The sequence below is a fragment of the Stenella coeruleoalba genome (genome assembly GCF_951394435.1).
Source record: "Stenella coeruleoalba genome assembly, chromosome: 2".
NCBI classification, from domain to species: domain Eukaryota; kingdom Metazoa; phylum Chordata; class Mammalia; order Artiodactyla; family Delphinidae; genus Stenella; species Stenella coeruleoalba.
Genome location: NC_137147.1, coordinates 65,282,652 through 65,306,309, shown reverse-complemented (window position 1 = coordinate 65,306,309; position 23,658 = coordinate 65,282,652). Strand labels below are relative to the sequence as shown.

Here is a 23,658-nt window from a genome sequence, read left to right as displayed (position 1 = left end):
GGAGGGGGGAGTGGCTTGAGAGAGGCCTCTTCATGTCTGTTCTTAAAGGGTTTGGGTTTTAACCTAGCAGCAGGAAGTTAATAAAGGATTTTAAGCAGAGAAGTAATAGCATCAAGACTTGAAATTTGTAAAGGTTACTCTGGTGGCAATGTGCAGGACAAACTGGAGGAGGGGGTATGTCCGTTTAAGATAACATCCAGTGAATCAGAGCAAATTATGGCATAGGGGTCAAATTATGGGTCAGACAGCCTTTGTTTAAGGCTTAGCTCAGCCTTAGTCCCGAGGCTGTGTGCTAGTTATGCACCTTCTTTTGGCTCAGCTCCACTTACGTAAAACAGGGACAATCGTACAGACCCCAGAAGAAAATTGTTTTGAGGATTAAATGAAAAAGTAGTAGTGGTAATCAACCACCCCCATTTATAAGATGAGGACATTGAGGCCTAGAAAGGTAAAATGAGGTTTTTCGTCATTATTATTTATCTGGATGTTGTGGAATAAGAGTGAAGGGAGTGGGCTTCCCTGGTGGCGCAGTGGTTGAGCGCCCACCTGCCGATGCAGGGGACACGGGTTCGTGCCCTGGTCCGGGAAGATCCCACATGCCACGGAGCGGCTGGGCCCGTGAGCCATGGCCACTGAGCCTGTGCGTCCGGAGCCTGTGCTCCGCAATGGGAGAGGCCACAACAGTGAGAGGTCCGCGTACCGCAAAAAAAAAAAAAAAAAAAAAAAAAAGAGTGAAGGGAGTAGGAGGTAAAGGCAAGGTAAAGGTCTGAAGGGAGAGAACAAAGCAAAACAAACAAATGACCCCCAAAACTTGATGTAAGGTCCTGGAAAGGCCAGATCTTGGGATAACCTGGTTGAAATGATACAGGGTCCTGCTCACCCCATCCCTCCTCCAGGAGAGCAGAGATCTGGGGATATAGCCACGCTTTACTTTTCAGTTTTCTTCCTTCATCTCCTAAGGGGCTAGATTAGACCAGCTATCCTTCAGCCTGGTAGGCATGTAGGATTCCAGAGGTCCTTCTGCCCCGAACAAATCATCAAGTAAAAGTCTCTCCATTTGTTGTGTGATAACAGCAACTGCGTTAGTAATGAGAAAAGAACCTGAATTATACAACTAAAGATTAAAAAATTAAAAACACTTACTTATAATACTATTTTTTAGCATAGGGGAATTTCACATCAGCTTTCCTTGAAGGAAGGTGGGCACTTGGTATCTAGCACACACAAATGGAAATGGGGATGGGGGTGGAGGGTAGGGGAGAGTGCATACAGAGGGCGGGGATGGGGGCTAAGATGATACACTTTTGACTCATTAATTTTCTCCAGGATTTCCTGTGGTTACCTTTAAAAGGTGGGGACAAAGAGAAGTTGGCCTTGAACTATTTTTGTTATGTATGCACATTCAGTAGTTCATCTTCTTGTGATTTGTGAATATATATTTAACACAACAGACTTACTATAATTAATTATTCTACTTTAAAATATTTACTGAGCATCTACTATGAGCTCGCCACTGTGGTAGGTGATGGGGTGATAAGCAAAAGAGACATCCATGGAGATTTCACTCTCATGTTATTTTGTTTTCAGAAATGTTATTACTTAAGGCATCACTTAAGAAATGCTTACTAAATGAAAAATGCACCATTTTAAAATAGAAAGTTAGGGTAAGAATGGTTATTTTTGGCTTGGCCTTGACCATTTCTATCAAGGCTCTGTTCTCCAGATTAAAGAAAAATCCTTAAATATTTAAGAACAGGATACTATATAAAGCAATATGATAATGAATATGCCTTTCTATATCTCAAACCAGAAACAATTGAGATTGAAGCATTTTTGACCTTTATAGTGGCCTCTGCTGAGATTTCATGTGAGCAGCAGTTGAATATAATGTTGCCTTTACTGAAACCATTCCCGTTGTCTGTTTCAGGACCGGCTTGATGCTCTAACAGAAGTGGATGACTCAGGACAGTTAACTATCAAATGCTCTCAGAATTACTTGTCTCTGGATTGTGGCATTACTGCTTTCGAACTGTCTGACTACAGTCCAAGTGAGGATTTGCTCAGTGGCCTGGGTGATATGACCTCTAGCCAGGTCAAAACCAAACCCTTTGACTCTTGGAGCTACAGTGAAATGGAAAAGGAATTCCCTGAGCTTATCCGAAGCGTTGGGTTACTTACGGTGGCTCCTGACGCGGTCCCTTCCAACTGCAGCGAAGCAGTTAGTGAGGAGGCGTCTCAGGTGTCTCTTTCAGCAGAGGACAGAGGTGGGTGTGAGGAAGACAGTGCGGCCACAGCGGAGGAGCAGCCAGGCTTAACGCAGGGGCTGTCATCTTCAGGGGAAGCTCTGACAAATGCTGGACAACCCTCTTTGGAGACTGTGAAGCAAGAATCTGATTCCTCTTCCCAACTCGGGGCAAAGAATCAACAGCCTCTTCCTTGTGAAAATGCAACCCCCAAGCGATCCATCAGAGATTGCTTTAATTATAACGAGGACTCTCCCACACAGCCCACGTTGCCAAAAAGAGGGCTTTTCCTTAAAGAGGAGACTTTTAAGAATAATCTGAAAGGCGCTGGTGGCATGAAGCAGGTGGTTGATCTCAAGCCTGAGATGAGCAGGAGCGCGCCTTCCTTGGCGGACCCTCTTGACAGAGCTAAACTTTGCCTGGTGTTACAGTCGTCTCACCCCAACAGACCTTCTGCTGCCAGCTACTCACATGAGTGTTTGCACCAGGTGGGGGATGGGAATCTTGAAAACACAGTCACAAGTCACATTAAGGAGATCTCCTCCAGCCTGGGGAGGCTGAGTGACGGCCATAAAGAGAAACTTCGACTTAAAAAGCCTCACAAGACCGTAGAAGAGGTGCCTTCATGCCAGACACCTAAACAGGACCCCAGTTCAGGCAAGCAAACCCAAAGCACTAGGAGCTCAGTAGTGCCGAATGGAATTCCTTCTAGCACTTCCAAGGCCATAGAGGGGCCAGAAACAGATTCTGCTTCCACATCCTCACTTGAGCCGTATAACCAGAGTAGTTGGAATGCCCAATTGCCGGTGCAGTCGGAAACATCCAGTTCACCCCCTTTTAGTCCGAGCAGTGAGTCCTCTGCTGGCTCAGACAACGTCACGTCTGTGGTACCCCTTCTTTCAGAACACAAAAGCAAAAAAAGCTACACCTCCTCCCCAAGTCACGTCACCAGGAACGGTCAGGTTGTGGAGGCCTGGTATGGCTCTGATGAGTACCTAGCACTGCCCTCTCACCTTAAGCAGACAGAAGTATTAGCTTTGAAGTTGGAAAACCTAACAAAGCTTCTGCCTCAGAAACCCAGGGGAGAAACCATTCAGAATATTGATGACTGGGAACTGTCTGAAATGAATTCAGATTCTGAGATCTATCCAACATACCATGTCAAGAAGAAGCATACAAGGCTAGGCAGGGTGTCTCCAAGCTCATCCAGTGATATAGCCTCTTCGCTCGGGGAGAGCATTGAATCTGGCCCCCTTAGTGACCTTCCTTCCGACGAGGAGTTGTGCGTGCCTCTCTCTGGCATGAAAAAATACATTGATGAGAAGTCAGAGAGAGCTTCATCCTCTGAGAAAAATGAGAGCCATTCCACTACAAAGTCTGCTTTAATTCAGAAACTGATGCAAGATATTCAACACCAAGACAACTATGAAGCCATATGGGAAAAAATAGAGGTAAGGGTGGTCTTCTTAATCGGAATGATTTCTTACCTGATTTTTGGAAGTATTGCTGGGAAAAGGTGAACTCTTCCCCACCCCATGATAAAATGTGTTGCTATTTTTGATAAACATAACCGATTCCCTAAAGAAAGAAAGAAAGAAAAAACACACGATGATCACTGAGTTGTAACAGTGGCATCACTAGGAACTGCCCTTGTCTGTGCATTAGTTTGATGTGTCCCTGCTGGTATACATCTCTCTGTTGATATTGCTCAAACCTAACATGGCTCCTGATGAGTGGTGGACCCCCTTGAACGGAATACAAGATAAGGTAGAAAGTAGCTGTGCACACGCCAGTACCTCAGGAACACATGAAGGGAAAGTTCCAGTTACCCTCAGTGCTTTTTTGATTTGTTGGTTCTAACCCCAGAATAGCTCTCACATCTCCAATATTAACTTCTTGTAGAAAAAGACCAGGTATTTCTAATTTATCAGGAATTTTTTTCTTCAGTCTTCCTCCTCTGGCTAATAACCATGCTACCTATACTCTGTACCATCTGTGGGCTCTGAGATTGGGGAGTTGATATTTTGGGTAAATCTGTACTTTTAGAACAAATTGTTATGTGATGGAATCTTGAAGGACAGACGTCAAAATTCTCAGAATTCAGCTCCTTAATGTAAGCTGTGATTTAAGATACTGGATAAAAGTATAGTACATATGGGTACATAAAACAAAGAGGGTAAAGCTAACAGCAATATATAATAATCGTAACATATATTAAGAATTGTTTACTAAGTATTTATGTGTCCAACCCTCACAACAGCCCTAATATTAACCCCATTTTACGTAGAGGAGACTGAGGCTGAGAGAGACCAGGTAGTCTGCTCTAGAACCCATACTATTAACTAAATGCTCCCTTGCCTCTCCATTAGGAAGTGACTAGTATGTACTACATGTAAATACTGTAATATTGTAGAGAAGAAATAATATCAGTAGAGCTAGGATTTACCTGGGAAGTTCTTGTGAAATAATAAACCTTCACCGGGGCTTTGAAGGATGTGCCAGGATTTAGAGAGAAGGAAGTGGGCATTTCAGGTAGAAGGAGCAAAAACCAAAATGCAGAGGTGGGTATTGGGAATGAGCATGGTATTGGGATCCACAGCTGTCTTGACTGGAAGGTCAGTGAGCAGAGAGCAATAAAAGTTTCCATACATTTAATAGACCTGGTAGCTGCAAGGCCCTGATGGCCAGACCAAGGCAATTAGGATTTGCTTACCAGGCATCCATGGTAACGTCTCTGAAAGGGACTGAGAATAGTTATACAACTAACAATAACTCATGCTCCTTGGGCTCTTATTTTGTGCTGGTTCTGTGCTAAGGGCTTTACATGCCTTATTCTACTTAGGTCCTGGGAGGTAAGAACTTTTCAGATGAAGATGCTAAGGCAGACTGTGGTTAGGAAACTCGCTCAAGGCCTCACAGCTAGTGAGTGCAGAGTCAGAATTTGAACCCAGAGCCAGCACACTTAAAGCAGTGTGTGCCATGGCCTCCAATAGCCTTTCTGGAAGGCCTAATTGGCAATAACAGGAAAGATGGTCATGGCAGCCATGGCGGTGACCAGTGCAGAGATGCCTGTGGCAGCCAGTGTTAGGGGCTGCTGTGATGGGGGATGGGCGAATGGGGGGCGCTGTTGGTAAAGTGAACGGGATCCAGGAAACTGGTTCCAGCCCTTGCGCAGTCATTAAAGACAGGAGCGGCCCACAGCTAATGCTGCTCCATTCTGGGCCTCGTTTCTTTTTTGTAAATAGAGATGTTTTAAGCAGATGATGGCTATTATACCAACTTCCAGCGGAAGCATCCTTTTATTCCATAATTCTACAAAGATGAAGCTAAGTTATCAGTCTCTAGGGACTGGTGTAGTTTTAATAGAAGGAAACATTTGGATGGGTAGCCGCTTGAGGTGGAGGTGAGGCAGGTAATTTTTAAAAATACATGCACTGGGGCTTCCCTGGTGGCGCAGTGGTTGAGAGTCCGCCTGCCGATGCAGGGGACACGGGTTCATGCCCCGGTCCGGGAGGATCCCACACGCCGCGGAGCGGCTGGGCCCGTGAGCCATGGCCGCTGAGCCTGCGCGTCCGGAGCCTGTGGTCCACAGCGGGAGAGGCCACAACAGTGAGAGGCCCGCGTACCGCAAAAAAAAAAAAAAAAAAAATACATGCACTGATATTGAGTATACGATGAAATTTTTAAGAGGAAATGTAGGCCGTTGGAAATACTGTCTTGGAGTTGGGATATGAAGTGAAACCTGAAAGGGGATTAAGCCCCTTCCTCAGCCCAACTTCCTTTCAATGCTTCAGGCAGGGGTGACTCCAAATCCCCATGTCAGTTGACCTTGGGTATCACATTCTAGCTTTGACCTCCTCCATATAGTGACCCAGAAAACGTATTCAACCAGGAAAATATAATAAGAGAGGGTATTATTTAACATCTTCCTTGTATCAGGCAAATACTCGGCACTTTATCTGAAGTAGTGCTCTCATAAGATTCTTAAAGCAACAGCCCTACAAGGTAGGTTTTATTATCTTACATTGGCCACTTCTCTTCCTCTCCAGTACTCCCACTCTGGTCCTAGCCACCATCACCTCCTGCCTGGATTACTGAGGTAGCCTCCTAACTGGTTTCCCTGCTTCCATTCTGCTCCCCTTATAGTCTATTCCCAACAAAGCAGCCAGAGTGATCCTTTTAAAACATAAATCAGGGACTTCCCTGGTGGTCCAGTGGTTAAGAATCCACCTTCCAACGCAGGGAATGCAGGTTCGATCTCTGTTCGGCTGGGGGGGCGACTAAGACCCCACATGCTGCGGGACAGCTAAGCCCACGCGCCACAACTACTGAGTCTGCGTGCTTCGATTAGAGAGCCCGCGTGCCGCAAACTACAGAGCCCACACATTCTGGAGCCCGTGCGTCACAACTAAGACCCAACACAGCCAGAAAAACCAAAAACATAAATCAGATCATGTCACCCCTCTGCTCAAAACTCTGCAACAGCTCCCATGGCATTCAGAGATCCTACATGGACTGGTCCCCTGATTTCCTCTCTGACTCATTTCCAACTGCTCTTCCCCATGCTCACTTCACTCCATTCCCACTGGACCCTTTGCCGTTCCTGGAACAAGCTGGGTACACCCCTGCCTTTCAGACCTTTGTCAGCTCCCTCTGGCTGCACATTCTCTGTCAGATGCATTTTTTTTCTAATACCTCCACCTCCTGAGACTTGGTCAAATAATAATTTCTTAGGGAAGGTTACCCTGACCACCTTTTAAAAAGTGTGACCTGACTTCTTTTTCTTTTCTTCTACAGCTCTCACCATATTCTGTAATTTTATATCATTCTCTTATTTAGCATGTGTATTATTATTAATTTTTGTCTCCCCCTGCTAGACTGGGAGATCTGTGAAGGCAGACATTTTTATCTGTGTAGCTTGCTAGTGAATCTCATGTACCTAGAACATTGCCTGCTACATAGTGGGTGCTCAATAAAGGTTGTTGGATGAAAGGATGAATGAGTCCCCATTTTAGAGTGGAGGAGAGGAGTTCAGAGAGATGAAATCACCTCTCCTAAGCTGCACAGCTAGTAAGTCATAGAGCCATGCTTCAAGCCCTATCTGCTTTGCTCTTCCCACTAGATAAAGTCTTGGGAATAGAAGAATTCCCTGAGAGACTGAGGATAGATGGAGAACAGAAGAGGAGGACAACTGACTTTAAAGTTTTAGCCCAGTTACGAGGCAGGAGTAAGGAAGAGGCCTAGTTGTGGGGACCAGGAAGGAACAGGATTCTCGGGTATTAAGTAAATGAAGGGAGAAGAGATGTGTAGTATGATGAACACTAGCTTCATTCTTTGCAAAATGGAGATCAAGAAGAATAAGCATAAAGAAAAAAAAATAACCTTCAACCTTTAGATTTGTTTTAAAGAGTCAATGAGGACCTTAGAACTCGTCCTGAAAGACATGACTCCATTAGGTTGGACTCATTGGTACCAAGTTAATGGATGCATGACGTAGCTGATTCCTTTTCTCCCCAGAGATATAAATGTCTTCAAATGCTAGATTATGGTGTCCCAGCTATAGTTCAATGACTCAGCTGTTTGTTAGCATTTTATCTCAGAGACATCTATAACCCAATTTAAAAACCCAATCTTTGGTGCCAGCTAAGAATGTCCTTGCACATAAATTATTTCAGATTCAGTGCAGCAAATATTTGTCTGAGTGCTTGATCTTTGTAACTAGGCTATGTAAAATTGCAGTCTAGTCTGTGGTAGCAGCACAAAGACAGTCACCCTTGCTGCTGCCTAGAGGTAGAGCTGGGATGTGGTCAGTAATACCAGGTTAATGGGAATATAGAAGAGGTTTGGTCCTGGGATTAACTTGGCACTGATTTCTGCATTTCTTCTTCCAAGAGGTAAAATGGTCCAGATAGGATCCATCCTATCTTTCACCCTCATTTCGACCATATGTTGACACATCAATGATACCACACTGACGATGGCAGTCATTAAAGAAATATCCTGTTGTCCTGTGTTCTCTTTTCCTTCTTCTTCCATTGTGGTAAAAAAACGTAACATAAAATTTGCCTTCCTAACCATTTTTAAGTGTACAGTTCAGTAGTAAGGGTATTCATATTGTTGTGAAACAGATCTCCAAAACTTTTTCATCTTGCAAATCTGAAACTCCATACCAATTAAACACCTGCCCTTTCCCCCTCTGCTCCAGCCCCCCCGTGGGCACAATTCTACTTTTTGTTTCTATGAATTTGACTACTTTACATGCCTCACATTATTGGAATCATATAGTATTTGTCTTTTTGTGACTGGTTTGTTTCACTTAGGATAATGTCCTCAAGATTCATCCATGTTGCAACATATGACAGGATTTCCTTCCTTTTTAACGGTGAATAAGTCCACTGTATGTATATACCACATTTTGTTTACCCATTCATCTGTGGAGGGATATTGGACTTGCTTCCATTTCTTGGCTATGGTGAATAATGCTGTTATGAACGTAGGTGTGCAAATACCTCTTCAAGACCCTGCTTTCAATTCTGTGGGTATATACCCAGAAATTGGATAGGATTGCTGCTGGACCATATGGTAGTTGTACTTTTAATTTTTTGGGAAATCACCATACCCTTTTCCGTCATGGTTGCTCCATTTTACAATCCCAACAACAGTGCACAAGAGTTTCAGTTTCTCCATATCCTCATCAACAATTGTTATTTTCTGGGGTTTTGGGTTTTTTTTTTTTTAAGATAGTAACCATCCTAATGGGTGTGAGGTAATATCTCATTATGATATTTTTTAACATCTTTATTGGAGTATAATTGATTTACAATGGTGTGTTAGTTTCTGCTGTATAACAAAGTGAATCAGCTATACATATACATATATCCCCATATCTCTTCCCTCTTGTGTCTCCCTCCCACCCTCCCTATCCCACCCCTCTAGGGGGTCACAGAGCACTGAGCTGATCTCCCTGTGCTATGCAGCTGCTTCCCACTAGCTCTCTATTTTACATTTGGATTTGGTAGTGTACATATGTCAATGCCACACTCTCACTTCGTCCCAGCTTACCCTTTCTCCTCCCCGTGTCCTCAAGTCCATTCTCTACGTCTGCGTCTTTATTCCTGTCCTGCTCCTAGGTTCTTCAGAACCACTTTCTTTTTTAGATTCCATATATATGGTATTTGTTTTTCTCTTTCTGACTTACTTCACTCTGTATGACAGTCTCTAGGTCCATTCACCTCACTACAAATAACTCAATTTCGTTTCTTTTTATGGCTGAGTAATATTCCATTGTATATATGTGCCACATCTTCTTATCCATTCATCTGTCGATGGACACAGGTTGCTTCCACGTCCTGGCTGTTGTCAGTAGAGCTGCAGTGAACATTGTGGCACATCACTCTTTTGAATTATCTCATTATGATTTTGATTTGCGTTTCTCTGATGATTAGTGATGTTGAACATCTTTACATATGCTTGTTGGCCATTTGTATATCCTCTTTGGAAGAATGTCTATTCAAGTATGTTGTCCACTTTTTAAATTGGGTTATTTGATTTTTTTGTTGTTGAGTTGTAGGAGTTCTTTATATTCTGGATCTTAACCTTTTATTATATATTTGATTTGCAAACATTTTCTCCCATTCCTTTTCACTCTGTTGATTGGGCCCTTTGATGCACAAAATTTTTAAAGGATGATGTGGCCCCATTTGTCTCTTTTTGCTTTTGTTGGCTGTGCTTTTGGTGTCATATCCAAGAAAACATTGCCAAGACCCATGTCATGAGGCTTTTATTTTATGTTTTCTTTTAGGAGTTTTACAGTTTACGTCTTAGGTTTAAGTCTTTGAGTTATTTTGTATTTTATCTCAGTGTGATTACCTCTCGTGCTTTAAAGATCTCACCCCTAGCTTTTTTGTGTGGTAGGACACAACTTCAAGAGACAAGATTCGTCTTTAGAAAAACACTTGGGAGTCACTCTTTTTAAAAAGTCCTGTCTGCCATTCTTTACTTGATTTGAAACACAGCTGTATTTTTCTTTATTTGTCCCCAGAGTAACTTATAATCAAGGTCTGCTGTAAATTTAATTCTCACCTGCCTTTGATGTTTCTTTTAGACCAACCACATAGCAGTTTTCCTAGAGTTGGTGGAGTGGTAGTCTGCACTTTGGTGTTTATAATGATCTCTTAAGAGCATCCTATCAGGTAGGAAGCATTTTAAGGTTATTGGATTCCACTGTTCTTCACTGGCATTTCGTTTTGTATGTGCCTTTCCCTTATGCTAACCTTTTCCCTCACAGTTGCTAGTCTTCCTCCTATATCTGAATTCTCTCTCTTCCTTATATCTTCTCTCCTATTCTTTTTCTTTACTATTTTTCTGGAATATATAGTTTTCACTCTCTGGCACCTATTTTCCCTTTTAATTTCCTTCCCCAAGAGTATCTTCTACTTTCTTCCTCTGATGTTGTCATAGAGATTCTCAGATTCTGAATATGAGAGGAGACTGTGAGTTGGCTCTTCATCACCATTTGAGCTTGAACCCTTGATCTTCTCAGTACATTTCTTAGTCTTAGAAATATGTATCCAGAGGGTTGAGGAACTGTTTAGATGCAAGAATAAACAATTCAGTTTAAATATCAAGGAAGAAGCTACATTTTTAAAGAGTTGGGAAGGCTCAGCTTTGTAATTAAAATTGGAAGATTCAGGAGTCCTAAAAGATCACAAATTGAACATGATAGTACAGATTATTATTCAACAAGCGGTGTTAGTAGCAGAATGCTGTAGGAACTCTGAACATTCTTCTTTATGCTACGCACAATCTAAAATTTTGTTTTAAATTCTGGACTTAGAATTTGAAAGAGATAGGACAACATAATTCTAGGCTCTGTTTATTAAATAAGATAATATTTGATAAGTCTCAAGTGGAAAGTTACACAATGGGAGAGCAGAGAAAGGAAGATAACAAGTGTACCTAGACCAAGCATCACGGAAGGTGGACTACTTGAGCTGGACCTTGAATAATGAGTAGAATTTAGGAGAGATGAGAAGGCAGAATGCTAGTGACAGAAGCTTTGGTATAAGCTAAGATTGAGGGCAAGAATATTTAAGGTATATTTGGGAAATAGTAAAGGGTGTAGGCTAAACTGCTATAAACAAAGAGATCCCCAGATACATAACAAGAGGTAGGCAGACGATCCAGGGAAGATAGAGGCCATCTAGGGATTCAGGTGCTTTCTCCCTGTTGCTCTTGCACTATGGTGCACAAATGCTGTATCTGTGTTCCATCTCACCAGAAGGGGAACGTGGAGAGCACCCAGCTTTCTTCTCACAGACAGGACTTGGAAGTTGTACACATTTCTTCCGTTCACATCCCATTGGTCCAGACTTTGTCATGTGGCATCACCTAACTGCAAAGGAGTTTGGGAAATTAGCCTCTAGGCTATGAACTTTAGGAGGGAGATGTTCTCTTAAACCAATTGCTGTTTAGAATAGAGTTAGTTGAAGGGAAGGGGAATATAAAGTTAGAAAGAAAGGACCAAAATATGAACTTTGAATTCCAAGTGTTTACATAGCACAGACACAAAATAAATACCTGTCTAATGAATGCATGAATCAATGAATAAGTGAGTGAGTGAATGTATCATTCAGATTGAACTTTTTCCTTTAGACCAGGAGTTACAAACTAAAATGACTCTAAGAGGGGCAGACAGATAATATAAATGAGTCATACAGCCGGGTGGAAGTGGGGAGTGAAAGAGACTGAGTAACGGAGGGTAAGTGCCATGTCTAGAGGGCAGCAAACTGCTCAGTTCCAAGTGATTGTTGCACGGGAGTGTGGGCCCTGTGTGGCAAGATCTTGCAATTTTTAAAAAGAAGTAGCAAATCTGGGTTTTATGTGACATCTCCCAATTTGTTAATTTTGGGTCTGAACAATTTAAAAACGGGCCAAATAAAACACATCCATAGGATAGGTTTAGCCTTCAAGTCACTAATTTGCAATCTTTCTGAAGAGGAGACATTACTTAAAATTTTTGGCTCAGATGGTTGGTAGTTTAAGGTTCGTCTGGCCATGGTGTGCTGGGTACAGCTCTAGCGAAGTGGTTCGTGATTGTGGCTGCACGTTATAATCACCGGGGTGCTTTGAAAAAAAATTCCAATTTCAGCCTCCACCCAGAGCTATTAAATCAGACTCTTGAGGAATAGGTATTTTTTAAAGCTCCTTCATGCATTTCTGACGTACAGTCAAGGTTGGTAGCTAATGCTCTAAGGCTAATTTTGAAGGTTATTGCTAAAAGGGTCTGAACTGTGGTTTTGGAAGCCAACTAAGGAAAATAAAGAAACAGAGGTGGGAGATGTTATAAAAGAGAAATCAGTACAATTTTGTGGCTTTTAAAAAATGAGATAGTGGAGGAAGGGGGTCAAAAGAGTTGGGATTTCAAGCTGAGGTTTGGGGCAGGGAGATGTAAGGACTTTAATAAATGGTTCCAAGGGACATAAGAAATTAAGATACACAGTTGATGAACGGAGCAAAGGTAAATGTTATCTTATATGCAAATGCTGTGGCCAAATCCAAGTTGAGAATTCTCAATTAATAACATTAAAATATAAAGCTGCACAGTTCTTTTTAAGGGTAATATTATATATATTTGTGTATAATTTATTTGTTGCAATGCCAGGAAAAAAACTGAATTAACATTACTAATGGATTTGTTGGGAGTATGTCAAGGTCATTGCTCAAGGTTGCTGGAGAAGAACCATAGGGATCCAAAGCAAATACCTTCCTGGTTAACCCAGTAGGAATGTTTCAATCCTGCGTCAGTTTGGTTTCTGCAGAGCCTTAGCTGGGTCTCGAGCCTTTATCAATGATGATTTAGCACCACCGTGAGGCTGCATCCAGTCAGTGCGTCTCATTTTTAACGTAAATGTATACGGAAGGTGCAGTTTTTTGTTTGCAGTTAAACACTAAGATGAAAATAGTTCTTTGTTATTTTCTTGGTGTGAAAAAGCTATGATTAAATTACATTTTGTTGTGTCAAGATGATGAAAGTTCCTAACTGCATTTGACAGCAAATATTTCTATGATGATGAAAATCAAAAGAAGAATAAACTCAGTGTTGTATTTTTAAATTCAACTAAAATTATTATTAGGATATTAGTGAATTCTTCTTTATCCTTAAGACTAAAGTAATGACTCTGTATTAGCAGTAGGATGTTTTATAAAGGTAGCAATTAAAAAAAAAACAAAACCTTGACATATATTGCCTACTTATAACATGTCAGGCAAGATGCTAAGAGTTTTATTCATTTAACACATTTAATTCTCAAGAAAAAAAGTCCTTCTTTGATGAAGACACTTTTATTATATCCTCATTTTACCAATGAGGACACAGATATTATACATAGAGAAGTTAGTAATTTACTTAAGGGTACAAGACTTAAAAGCAGGAACTTTGGGCTCAATTCACAGCCCCCTACTGTTTAATTATGAAAACTTGAATAAGTTGCTGAAAGTTTACTGTTTAAATCTCCTAGTCTTTAAAATGGGATATTAATTATGTTTGTTACGCCATTGCACAGATTATTGTATGAAATTACAAAGAGCAACAGTTCATTGTCAACTCTAAAGGCTACATAAATACTAGTCTTACCACTATTGTGACTTTTCCTATGAATTCAGGGAATAGCATCAACAATAATAGAAAGAACTAGAATAAGAATCTTAATTCTGCCCCTTTGTAGCATTGTGACCTTGGAAACTTAACTCCCAAGCCTCAGTTTCAAAAAATAAACATTAGTAAAGAAATTGAATTGGCTGACCTCTTAAGATACCTCTCAGTTCTGAAATTTTATAAGAGACTAAGAGGCACAACTAAGAGTTGCAGCCAGTTCTCTGCAAAATATTCACTGGAACATATCACTTCAACATGGAATTTCTTTCTGTTCCATGGAATTCTGGGTGAATCTCCCTTAGAAGACCGTAGTGGTAAGTGAGTGTGAGGCTATGGCATTAGTGAGCCTGGAGGTATGCAACTATTCATGCTGCATTCCCAGCACTGTAATGTGAGAAGAACCAGACATCCTAGAGGAATTTGGGGCCTGGCTAGTGTTTGCTAGATGCCAAGAGATCAGGGACAATGGTGAAGAGCACACAAGTGAGTAACCCAGTAAGAATTAGATATGGATTAGCCCGAATTTATAGCAAGTAAGGTCAGCTAAATGGAGCAGATTGGAAACATTCATCTTGGCAGATTTGCCATTGTGATGTCTTAAAATTAACTGTCAGCACTGCTGTTTGTGCTCTGTTCTGACAGTATGGGGGCAGATCGTTCCAAGAGTGTGGGTTCTGTGTCCGGCTCACTCATGATGTCAGATCAGGTCTGAGCCTCTTGATCTCATTCTGTAAAGATGATTGGCCTGAGAGTTGCATGGTGAATAAGCAACTTTACCCAGGAAAGGTGCTGCCTGTATGCTGAGGCCCAGGTGCTTTCCATCTGTCAGGTAGATGAGGTTCTGTGTATTATCACCTATGTTACCTTGAGCAAGTGACTTGATCTCTCTTGCCCCAGTTTCCTCCCTTGCAAAATAGGGTTAAAAGTGTATCTTCCACATAGAGTTTTGTTTTTTTTTTGGACCATTAAATGTGTAAAGAGCTTAGAATAGTACCTGGCATGTAGTAAGCATTCAATAAATGTTAGCTCTTGTGTTATTATTACTATTGTTGTTATTATTACTATTACGGGAGGGGAGGGGTGAGGCCTCAGCAGCTCTTTGTATGTAGGTGGCTCTGGCCTTTTGGGATCAAATGCTACCACCCTATTTTCTCCTCCTACCTTCAGGCATCTTGGTCATTATGAAGCTTCAACCTCCTACTCACCCCCAACCCACAATGGTTAAGGCCGCCTGTCCTCCTTCCTGGGACCTGTGATAGTCACCCTAGACTCCTGCACCCCTCTTCCCTGTGAGACTCTGGGCCTTCTGCCTTGACAGATGATTCTTATGTTGTGTTAGAGATAATTCTCCTCTAACTGGCCCAATAATTTTAGTTAATGCACTTCTCTGACATCTTAGAAAGTTTATGTAGGGGAATTTATGCTATGAATGTGTGTTCAGATAAACACAAGCAACCTTCTAGTTTATAATATTGTCACACAACAACTTATAAATAATATGTACTTATTTATGTATAATTTGTATTTATACATATTTATAATATGTATTTATAATTATGTACTTATAAATAGTAGTTCCCACAGCACTCTAACCAGAGGAATCTCATTACAACGTATTATGGGAAGAAAAAGGAAGGGACTACAATAAGTTTAGCCCCTGAGACCCCTGACTGCTAAAGATGGAAAAATTAAGCAAGTGTGTTGAAAAGGTAGCCCTAGGTTGGGATCATTTGCTGGGAGATGAGCATTGAAGCTGCGTCTTGAAGGATAGATATGGTGAGAGGAGTAGAAGACATTGGGAAGGTATGTGGAAGTCACCAAAGATCAGTTCCCTGTGTAACTAAAAGAACAGGGAAATCATCTGAACATCCCTGGCTTTGAAGGCGGCTCTATATGCAAGAACCACAGATGGTAACAGTAAGAAAGGCATGAGAAATTGTCCAACTTAATTCCCTCATTTTACAGCTAGAACATGCCTCTCTCAGGAGTGCTTCCTATTAGCACATCCTATTTTCTGGTTATACCAGATTTTGCAAAAAGCTTGTCACAAAGGGGCAGCAAGTACTTTTTTTTTTTTTTTCAAGATCAACATGAATATGTTCCTAGTGGGCCTCAGCTGTTGGCTTTTTATCTTTGTTGCCCTGATGGACTTTGAAGCAGATTTCCCTTCTCTGAATTTGGTGTATGTTTCACAGTTTAATTTAGGGACACAGCCAGTGTCGAGAACCACTGAGACAGACACAGAATGAGGGACTGGGGTGAATAAAATTGAGTGCATTGCACTGTGGGGCCTCAATCTGTAGAAGACACAGCGGATATGCCCCTACACACTGTTCCTAGGTTCTCTCCATGCCCATGGTCTCCAGCACCACCTGTATGTTGCTTTCTCCAACCTGGATCTTGCTCCACACCTCAGAAGCCAAACTCATGCTATCTAATACCATGTTTATCATATACCTGCAAATTACTTCTTCCTTCTGAATATCTTATTGCTTCTTTCAGAGAATAGTACCTCCAACGAAAATTGAAAGCTGGCAGTCATCTCAGATTGTAACAAATTTCTCAAGTTTTTGAATCCATCACATTCAACTGGTCCTGTCCACTTTAACTTCTGTCTCTCTCTGCAGTCTTGCATGTTCCCTGCATGTCCACTGCTGCTACTCAGTCTAGCCCTCATCGACTTTTTCATGCAGTAGTGTAGCAGCCTTTTTACTGGCTTTTCTGATCTCAGCCTAACACCCGGCAATCCACTCTCCACACTGCAGTCAGAGCAAGTCTTCTCAGATGCTAATCAGATTCTCCCTCTCTTCTGCTTCAGACCTGCAGTGACCACCCGCATCGTTCTTAGGATAAAGTCCTAACTCCGGAGCGAGGTGTAGGTGCCTGGCTCTTGGCCAGACTCTCCAACCTCATTTCTCAGTTTCCCTATTTGCCTCCAGAGCGTTAGCCATCAGCTACTTAGATTTCTCAGAATGAACTGTTCTCTACTGGATTTTATCTGCCAAGAATGTTCTCTGTTCCTCTCAGTGCCCTCTATACTTTTTCAGCTGGTCCAGTGCCACCCAATCTAGATACTATACCCAATTAGGTAAACCAACAGTACTCTGGAATTTTACATTATTCTTTAAAACTCTAATTCTGTCCTCTTTTTTGAACTCTAGAAATTTTGTTCAAAAGATGTCCACAGAAACTTTAAAGTGAACAATTAGAGTTCTATACTTAAGGACACAGCACCTGCATTCTTCTGCCTCAGCTACCAACTGGCTGCCTGTTACCAATCAAGTAGTTAACCTTTCTGAACCTCGGTTTCCTCACCTGTAAGATGGGGGCATTGAACTAGATGGGATGTAAGGGCCTTTTGAAGATCAGGTCTGTGCTTCTAATCTGCATGGGAATGCTTCTCCTTTTCAAGCAGATGTATTTAGTAAATGCTGTTTTCTATCTTCTTGGTTCCAATGAGAGTGCAGTGGCTGAGTTGTTACCCTTTACTGACTCACCACCCTGAACTTCTCTGGTAGGAAGTTGGTTATTTTTTTGCTCATTCAATGTGATAAACTCTCCGCATTGAGTTCCATTTTTTTCTAAAAGTATAACTTTGTTATTACTGAAGAACTGTATGTCCCCTAGAGAAAATTTAGAATATTTAGATAAATAAGACTCAACAATCACAAGTAATCTTTTTAATAATTTTAGTATCTACAAACACTCCCATCTTGCTACATGCATTCTTTTTCCAGTTATTAGATTTACAAGGAGGTTTTACTAATCAGGAAAGTATTTATATCTAAACACAAGATTATAACAACATTTCAGCTCTGTACTTCAGTGTCAAGGAGACAGCCCTTTTCATTAAAACTGTATGGACATGTGAGGAAATGTTGTTTGTTAAAAGTGATTGATTCGCTCCAATAATCAATTGTTGGGGGAGACTTTAAGCTATAGAAAAAAGAGAGAAGGAAGAGGAGAGGAAGGGAGGGGAGTGAAAGAAAGGAGAGAGGAGGGAAGAACAAGGGAGTGAAGGGACTAGGGGGAGAGGAAAGAGAAGGAAAAGGCAAAAGAGAGCAGTAGTCAAGAAAGAAAGGAGAAAAGGAAGATGGAAGAGAGCGCAGAGTAGGGAGAATTACCTAAAACACAGGTGGCAGTGATGGGAACGTTGAAGTCGTGTGGCACAGGCTGGGCTTCTCAGAGACTTGGGAAGTAAGAATGGACAACAGTGGATGTTTCTGTCCTTTGTTTTTCTCTGTGAACCTCAGGGTGAGTCTGCTGAGAAAGACGGTGTGGTGGAGCAGTTCAGAGCTTGAGCCCTGGAGCAAAACTACTTAAGAGCTATTTAATGGCTTTATGACCTTGAATAAATTGTATAACTCTTCTATGCTCAGCCTCTTCCTCTGTACAGTAGAGAAATTTATGCAGATTAAAGGACTACATAAATTATCAGAAGAATAGTTGGTAGATAGTCAGCACCCAGATGTTTAGTACTGTTATTTATAATACTGGATAGAAAATACCTATAAGTAAACTATTAAATGATCATAATCCTAAACTCTAAAGTGTGAGCATCTTAGATCCTTGTTTGGGATTTAGAGGCAGATAAAGATGATCTGATATGCTCATCCAGTGCCTCTGGAGGATTGGGGGTGCTTGAAACAAGGTCTTACACAGAGCCAGTGAGCAAAGCTGTGTGGGAGAATCCCCAGCTTCACTGCTGACAGCCGCTAAGTATTCGAGCTTGTCTGTACTTCAGTTTTCTCCTCTGTAAAATGGAGAGCATGGGAATCTTACAGCATAGAGTAGTTGTAAGTATAACATAAGTGCCTGGCATATCATTGGTACTCAGTTAATATTATTATTAGTTCCAGTTTATTCCCAATTCTTTTATTCATTCCTATTTTTATTAGACTTTGATGGTATGCATTCCAAACTTGTTTTTCCCTTAAAATTGTCGATTATTTCTTCTTAGAAATCAATAGGGAGCAACTGAAGTTAAAGCCTCTGGATTTGTTGGCGGAAACCCTTTCCCATTATGAGAGTCAGGGATCTTTCTGGGCTCTTCTTTTCCCAGCTGAAACCACTGTCATTAGTGTTTGACGAAATTGGGGATTCAGCTCAATTTATCCCTTCCACATGATACTGAGTTCAGAATAGAACTTCCCACCTGGTCAGTTTTAGATAATACCACTCGATGCCCTTTTTATTCTCTCTTTCCAACTGACAGCCTTTATTCTGGGATAATTTTATCAGAAATATTTTAAAATTCTAAAGACATTCCATTCAACCTTTAGAAGAGAAGCTAAATATTTCATAAAACATTTCAGTATTTGAGTTTTCTTGTGGCAACAGGGTTAAAACTGCCTTAAACCATTTCATCTTCTCTTCAGTCTTTCTTCTAAGAGTACACACCGTACCCTCCCTTCTGTCAATTACTGGTACTGCATTGCATTTTATAGGTAAGGATGTGGGTAAATGTGTGAGTTGGTTGAGTCCAAAGTACCACTTTTAACTCGCTTTGATTTTACCTTGAGCCTCTGTGTCTTGGCGGCACAGTAAGTACACTGATATGCGGTTAGGAAAGGTGCATTACACTTGAGTGCTATTGTGTAAAAAGCTTAATTAGTCATTTCATATAGGAATTCGGTGTATAAGAATTAAGCAAAAATGGAAGATGAAATATATACGTTGGTAGATGTACATATAAAACCTCAATGCATAAGTTTGCTTCTAAGGGGAGTTCTAATTTTACCAGCTGTCAGAGCCTAAATTAAGCTTCCTTGTGGGTAGGGTGAGAGGATTGCGATTACTCATTGGCAACCAAAGACTGGCTCCAAAGCATGGGTCCTGTTTTGAAAAATTAAGCCAGATTATTCTTAAACTTGTAGTTGTGTAATAGAGAAATGTGATCCCCTTCGGACTTGCTGGTGGAATAAGGAGGTAGGGAAATCTTTGCTAGCCTGCAGGTTCAGATGCTGCCCCTGCCACACCGCCTCATGTGATGGTCTGAGACAGAAGTCATGACTCCCTCCTCTGCACCCCCAGAGTGGTTGGTGCCACGTCTCATATAGTGGCTGTGAAAAGACTTTTCTCTCCATCTTTCCTGGACACCTAGCAGAGTGCTGTATGCTTAGAGAATAACCAAAAGTTTTGAGTGAAAATATAAAAGGTCAAATTGGACATAAAAGATCAAATTGGAACCTGTTAATTAGGAATGGTTTTTAAAAATCATTTATCAAGCCAGGCTTTAAAATATAATTTCTCTTGAAATCCTCACGTAAACCCCAAATGGATATCCCTGTCCCTGTCTTATAGATGAAGAAACTGAAGTTAAGAGACATCAAGTAGCTCATTTAGTTTATACTGTTAGTAAGAGGTGGATGGAGCCTGGAATCTAATTCAGTTTCGTCTGGTTGTAGCAGCTATTCTTTTACCATTATCCACATTGGTTGATGATAAGCATGTTTTTTTCTCTTTTACTATACCCTCTTCCGCTGCCACAATTAATCCTCATTTAAATGTTTTTCAAGTTCTAATTTCTGCCAGGAACTTAGACAAATTATTAGATCAGCTGGCCCAACTAGATCATTTGAGTCTCTTAAAGACCCTGTGAGGTGGGTACTACTGTCACCCCATTTTACAGATGAGAAGACTGAGGCCCTGAGAAGTAAGGAGACATGCCCAATGCCATGTGCCCAATACCTGGCACATAGTGAATGTTCTATGAGGATTACTTATTGTTTCAGCTAGCATTGTTCAGATGAGGTCATTCACTGAATCCTTTAATCTTGGAATACTAAGAAAGGGGTAAATACTTGTTTTGAATGGTTTAAAAAGTTCAACAGCAGAGGCTGCCCTTTTTTATTTTCAAAAATACAGTGAAAATAGTTCACTTCCTGATAATTTTCAGCAGGTCCCTCTCTGAAGGCAGCTGACTTGATCTGGACTAGGTCAGATTTCACCCTTGATTTCTCTGTCCACTGAGAAATGTACATCCTTCTGGGGGTGAACACACACGTGTTCACACACACATCCAAACAACAAATACTGAGAGGACATTAGCAGTTGAGCCCATTGGCTAAACTATCTCCTGATAGTTGATGAACCAGGGGCCATCTCCTCTGTGATTAAACTGAGTCAGACTCATCTGTAATTAAGGCACTGTTAGAATGGGCTCACTTAAGCATGTAACTGCCTTAAAGTTTTGGTTTAAATTTTCTATAAATTAGAAATGAAATTTACAGTGATTTTTGCTTGCTTTAAAAAAAAAGGTTTTTGTTGTGTCTAACGTCATCACCCATCCCCTTTCAGAAAAATTAACAGAAAATAGTGAATGTGAAGGGAGAAGGACTTAGAACGTAGAGAGTTTTATCTCAGTGGTAAGAATGTGGGAGTGGCAAGAAATGTTTCTTCACCCTCATCTGGGTCAGATAATGTGTCTCTAGGAGCGCTGTTTCTAGAGGGCACCGTGGTACCCTGAGAGGAATAGACTTTGGAATGAGATATGGGTTCAGGTCCCAGCCCTGTCAGTGGGCTAGTCACTTTCTTTGACCCTCAGTTTTCTCATCTGTAAAATGACCATAATCAGCACCACTTCACAGAATTGTGTTGACAAGTGTCTACTTCCTGTTGTATACTTCCCCTTTTAGAGAAATAGTTTTCAATTTCAATTTGTTCTAAAAATCATGTAATTCTATAAAAAAATTACCCCTGGGCTTTTAACTCCGTAAGGCGGGGACCATGTCTTGTTTCCTACTATGTCACTGTTTCCTGGTCCCGTGTCTGATACAAGGAAGACCCTCCTTTTTGTCCCAGCTGCACATGACAGCTTTGTCAAAGGGCAACAGTAATCACCCACACAGTTTCTAGTTAACCAGACTAGGTTTGTCATAGAAGAGAACTAGTTAGGAAAATAAAAGAAATAATGAGTATTCTTCTTTAAATTGAAGCATAGTTGATTTACAACGTTGTGTTAGTTTCAGGTGTACAACAAAGTGATTCAGATACATATATGTTTTTTCAGATTATTTTCCATTATAGGATATTACCGGATATTGAATATAGTTCCTTGTGCTATACAGTAAATCCTTATTGTTTATTTTATATATGGTAGTGTGCATCTGTTAATCCTGTACTCCTAAGTTATCCCTCCCCCCCAATTTATGCCTCCCCCCCCTTTCCCCTTTGATAACTATAAGTTTGTTTCCTATGTCTGTGAATCTGTTTGTTTTGTACATAGATTCATTTGTGCTATTTTTTAGATTCCATATATAAGTGATATAATATTTGTCCTTGTCTGGTTTACTTCACTTACTATGATTATCTCTAGGTCCATCCATGTTGCTGCAAATGGCAATATTTCATTCTTTTTCGTGGCTGAGTAGTATTCCATTGTGTGTGTGTGTGTGTGTGTGTGTGTGTGTGTGTGTGTGTGTGTATACCACTTCCTTATCCATTCATCTGTCGTTGGACACTTAGGTTGCTTCCATGTCTTTGTAAATAATGCTGCTATGAGCATTGGGGTGCATACATCTTTTCGAATTAGAGTTCTCTTTTTTTGGATATATGCCCAGGAGTGGGATTGCTGGATCATATTGGTATTTTTAGCTCTTTTTTTAGTTTTTAAAGGGACCTCCCTACTGGTTTTCATAATGGCTGCACCAGTTTACATTCCTACCGATAGCGCAGGAGGGTTCAGTAATGGGTACTTAACCTGTTATGAGAGTGTAGCTGTTTGCAAGACTAACCTAATATTTTCCTTGCAAATATAATCTTCAAATGTATGTTAACCAGCTGAGGGCTCTAGCAAATTATTTTTCACAAACCTGAAAGTGTACCTTTACATACACTTGCACTGTGCTTCTTAGTCTTTAAAGAGATTGATGCTCTAGAAAGTTTAAGAGTAAGATTTTTTAAAAGCACCTCATTAAGGAACTTTCAAAATGCAAATGATTTGATTCCTCCAGCAAATGATTTGGAAGTGGGAAGTGTGCTGTCCACTGATGGTAGTAACAGGCTAACGGCTGTTCCATTTTCTCCCAAGTTGGATGACCAGGGTTTCTTCCAGGGGTTGAATCCTGGCTTGGCTCCAATCATCAGGCTCTCAGAACATGTATCAAATATGAGTATGGCAAGGGGCCCACTGAGGAGGAAACAATTAAGGGGGTAGCCCAAGAGGACTGGAACCTGTGGACTGGTCACCCTCAGTGTGCCCCTGGAGAGCTCTGCAGGGAGTCAGAGAAAGGTAATGGAAGAGGGGCAAAAAGGGACAAGAAGGACACCAGTGGTAGAAAGTGACAGGAGAGAGACTGAACAGATGAGATACAGGAGTCTGAATGACGAAGGCTAAAATGTGGCCTTTCAAAGGTTTGTAATTCAGCCTGTAGCAGTGAGTCGAACGTGTGTAAAATGTGCTTTTTATGTAGTGCAACATTGGATTGTGCCGTGAAGAAAGTGTGATTTTTATAGTTGTCTTTGACTCTCCAGGTAAGTACGTGGGAACTCAGAATATTAGAGAAACAGACAGGTCAGATACTAAAAATAGAAACAAATTTGGGTATAGACAATTCTGATATGGACAGAGTACATTTCACAGGAAAATCCGGGAGTGTGTCCCAACTCTTTATTGCTTGTAAAACTTTTTCTAATGATTAAAATTACCTGAATTCAGTAGGCCAGTGCTTAGACATGCTTTATTTCAGCTGAAATTTTTACTTCAGTGATATTTATCATTTTATTCCCAGTAATGTCCAACAGTGTGCTTTACACAGA

At 41.0% G+C, this 23,658-nt stretch overlaps 1 protein-coding gene across 7 annotated transcripts in view; it reads left to right on the top strand.

Annotated features, from left to right (window-relative positions):
• AKAP6 (A-kinase anchoring protein 6) overlaps positions 1 to 23,658 on the top strand; it is a 598,487-nt gene that overhangs the window by 321,719 nt on the left and 253,110 nt on the right. For all 7 annotated transcript variants that reach the window (XR_013827168.1, XM_079913691.1, XM_079913693.1 and 4 more), the window contains one exon: positions 1,928 to 3,694. Coding sequence is in view for 6 of the 7 variants with exons in the window: in XM_079913691.1 (XP_079769817.1) it covers positions 1,928 to 3,694 (1,767 nt within the window). In the remaining variant the exon portion in view is untranslated. The remainder of the gene's footprint in view (positions 1 to 1,927; positions 3,695 to 23,658) is intronic.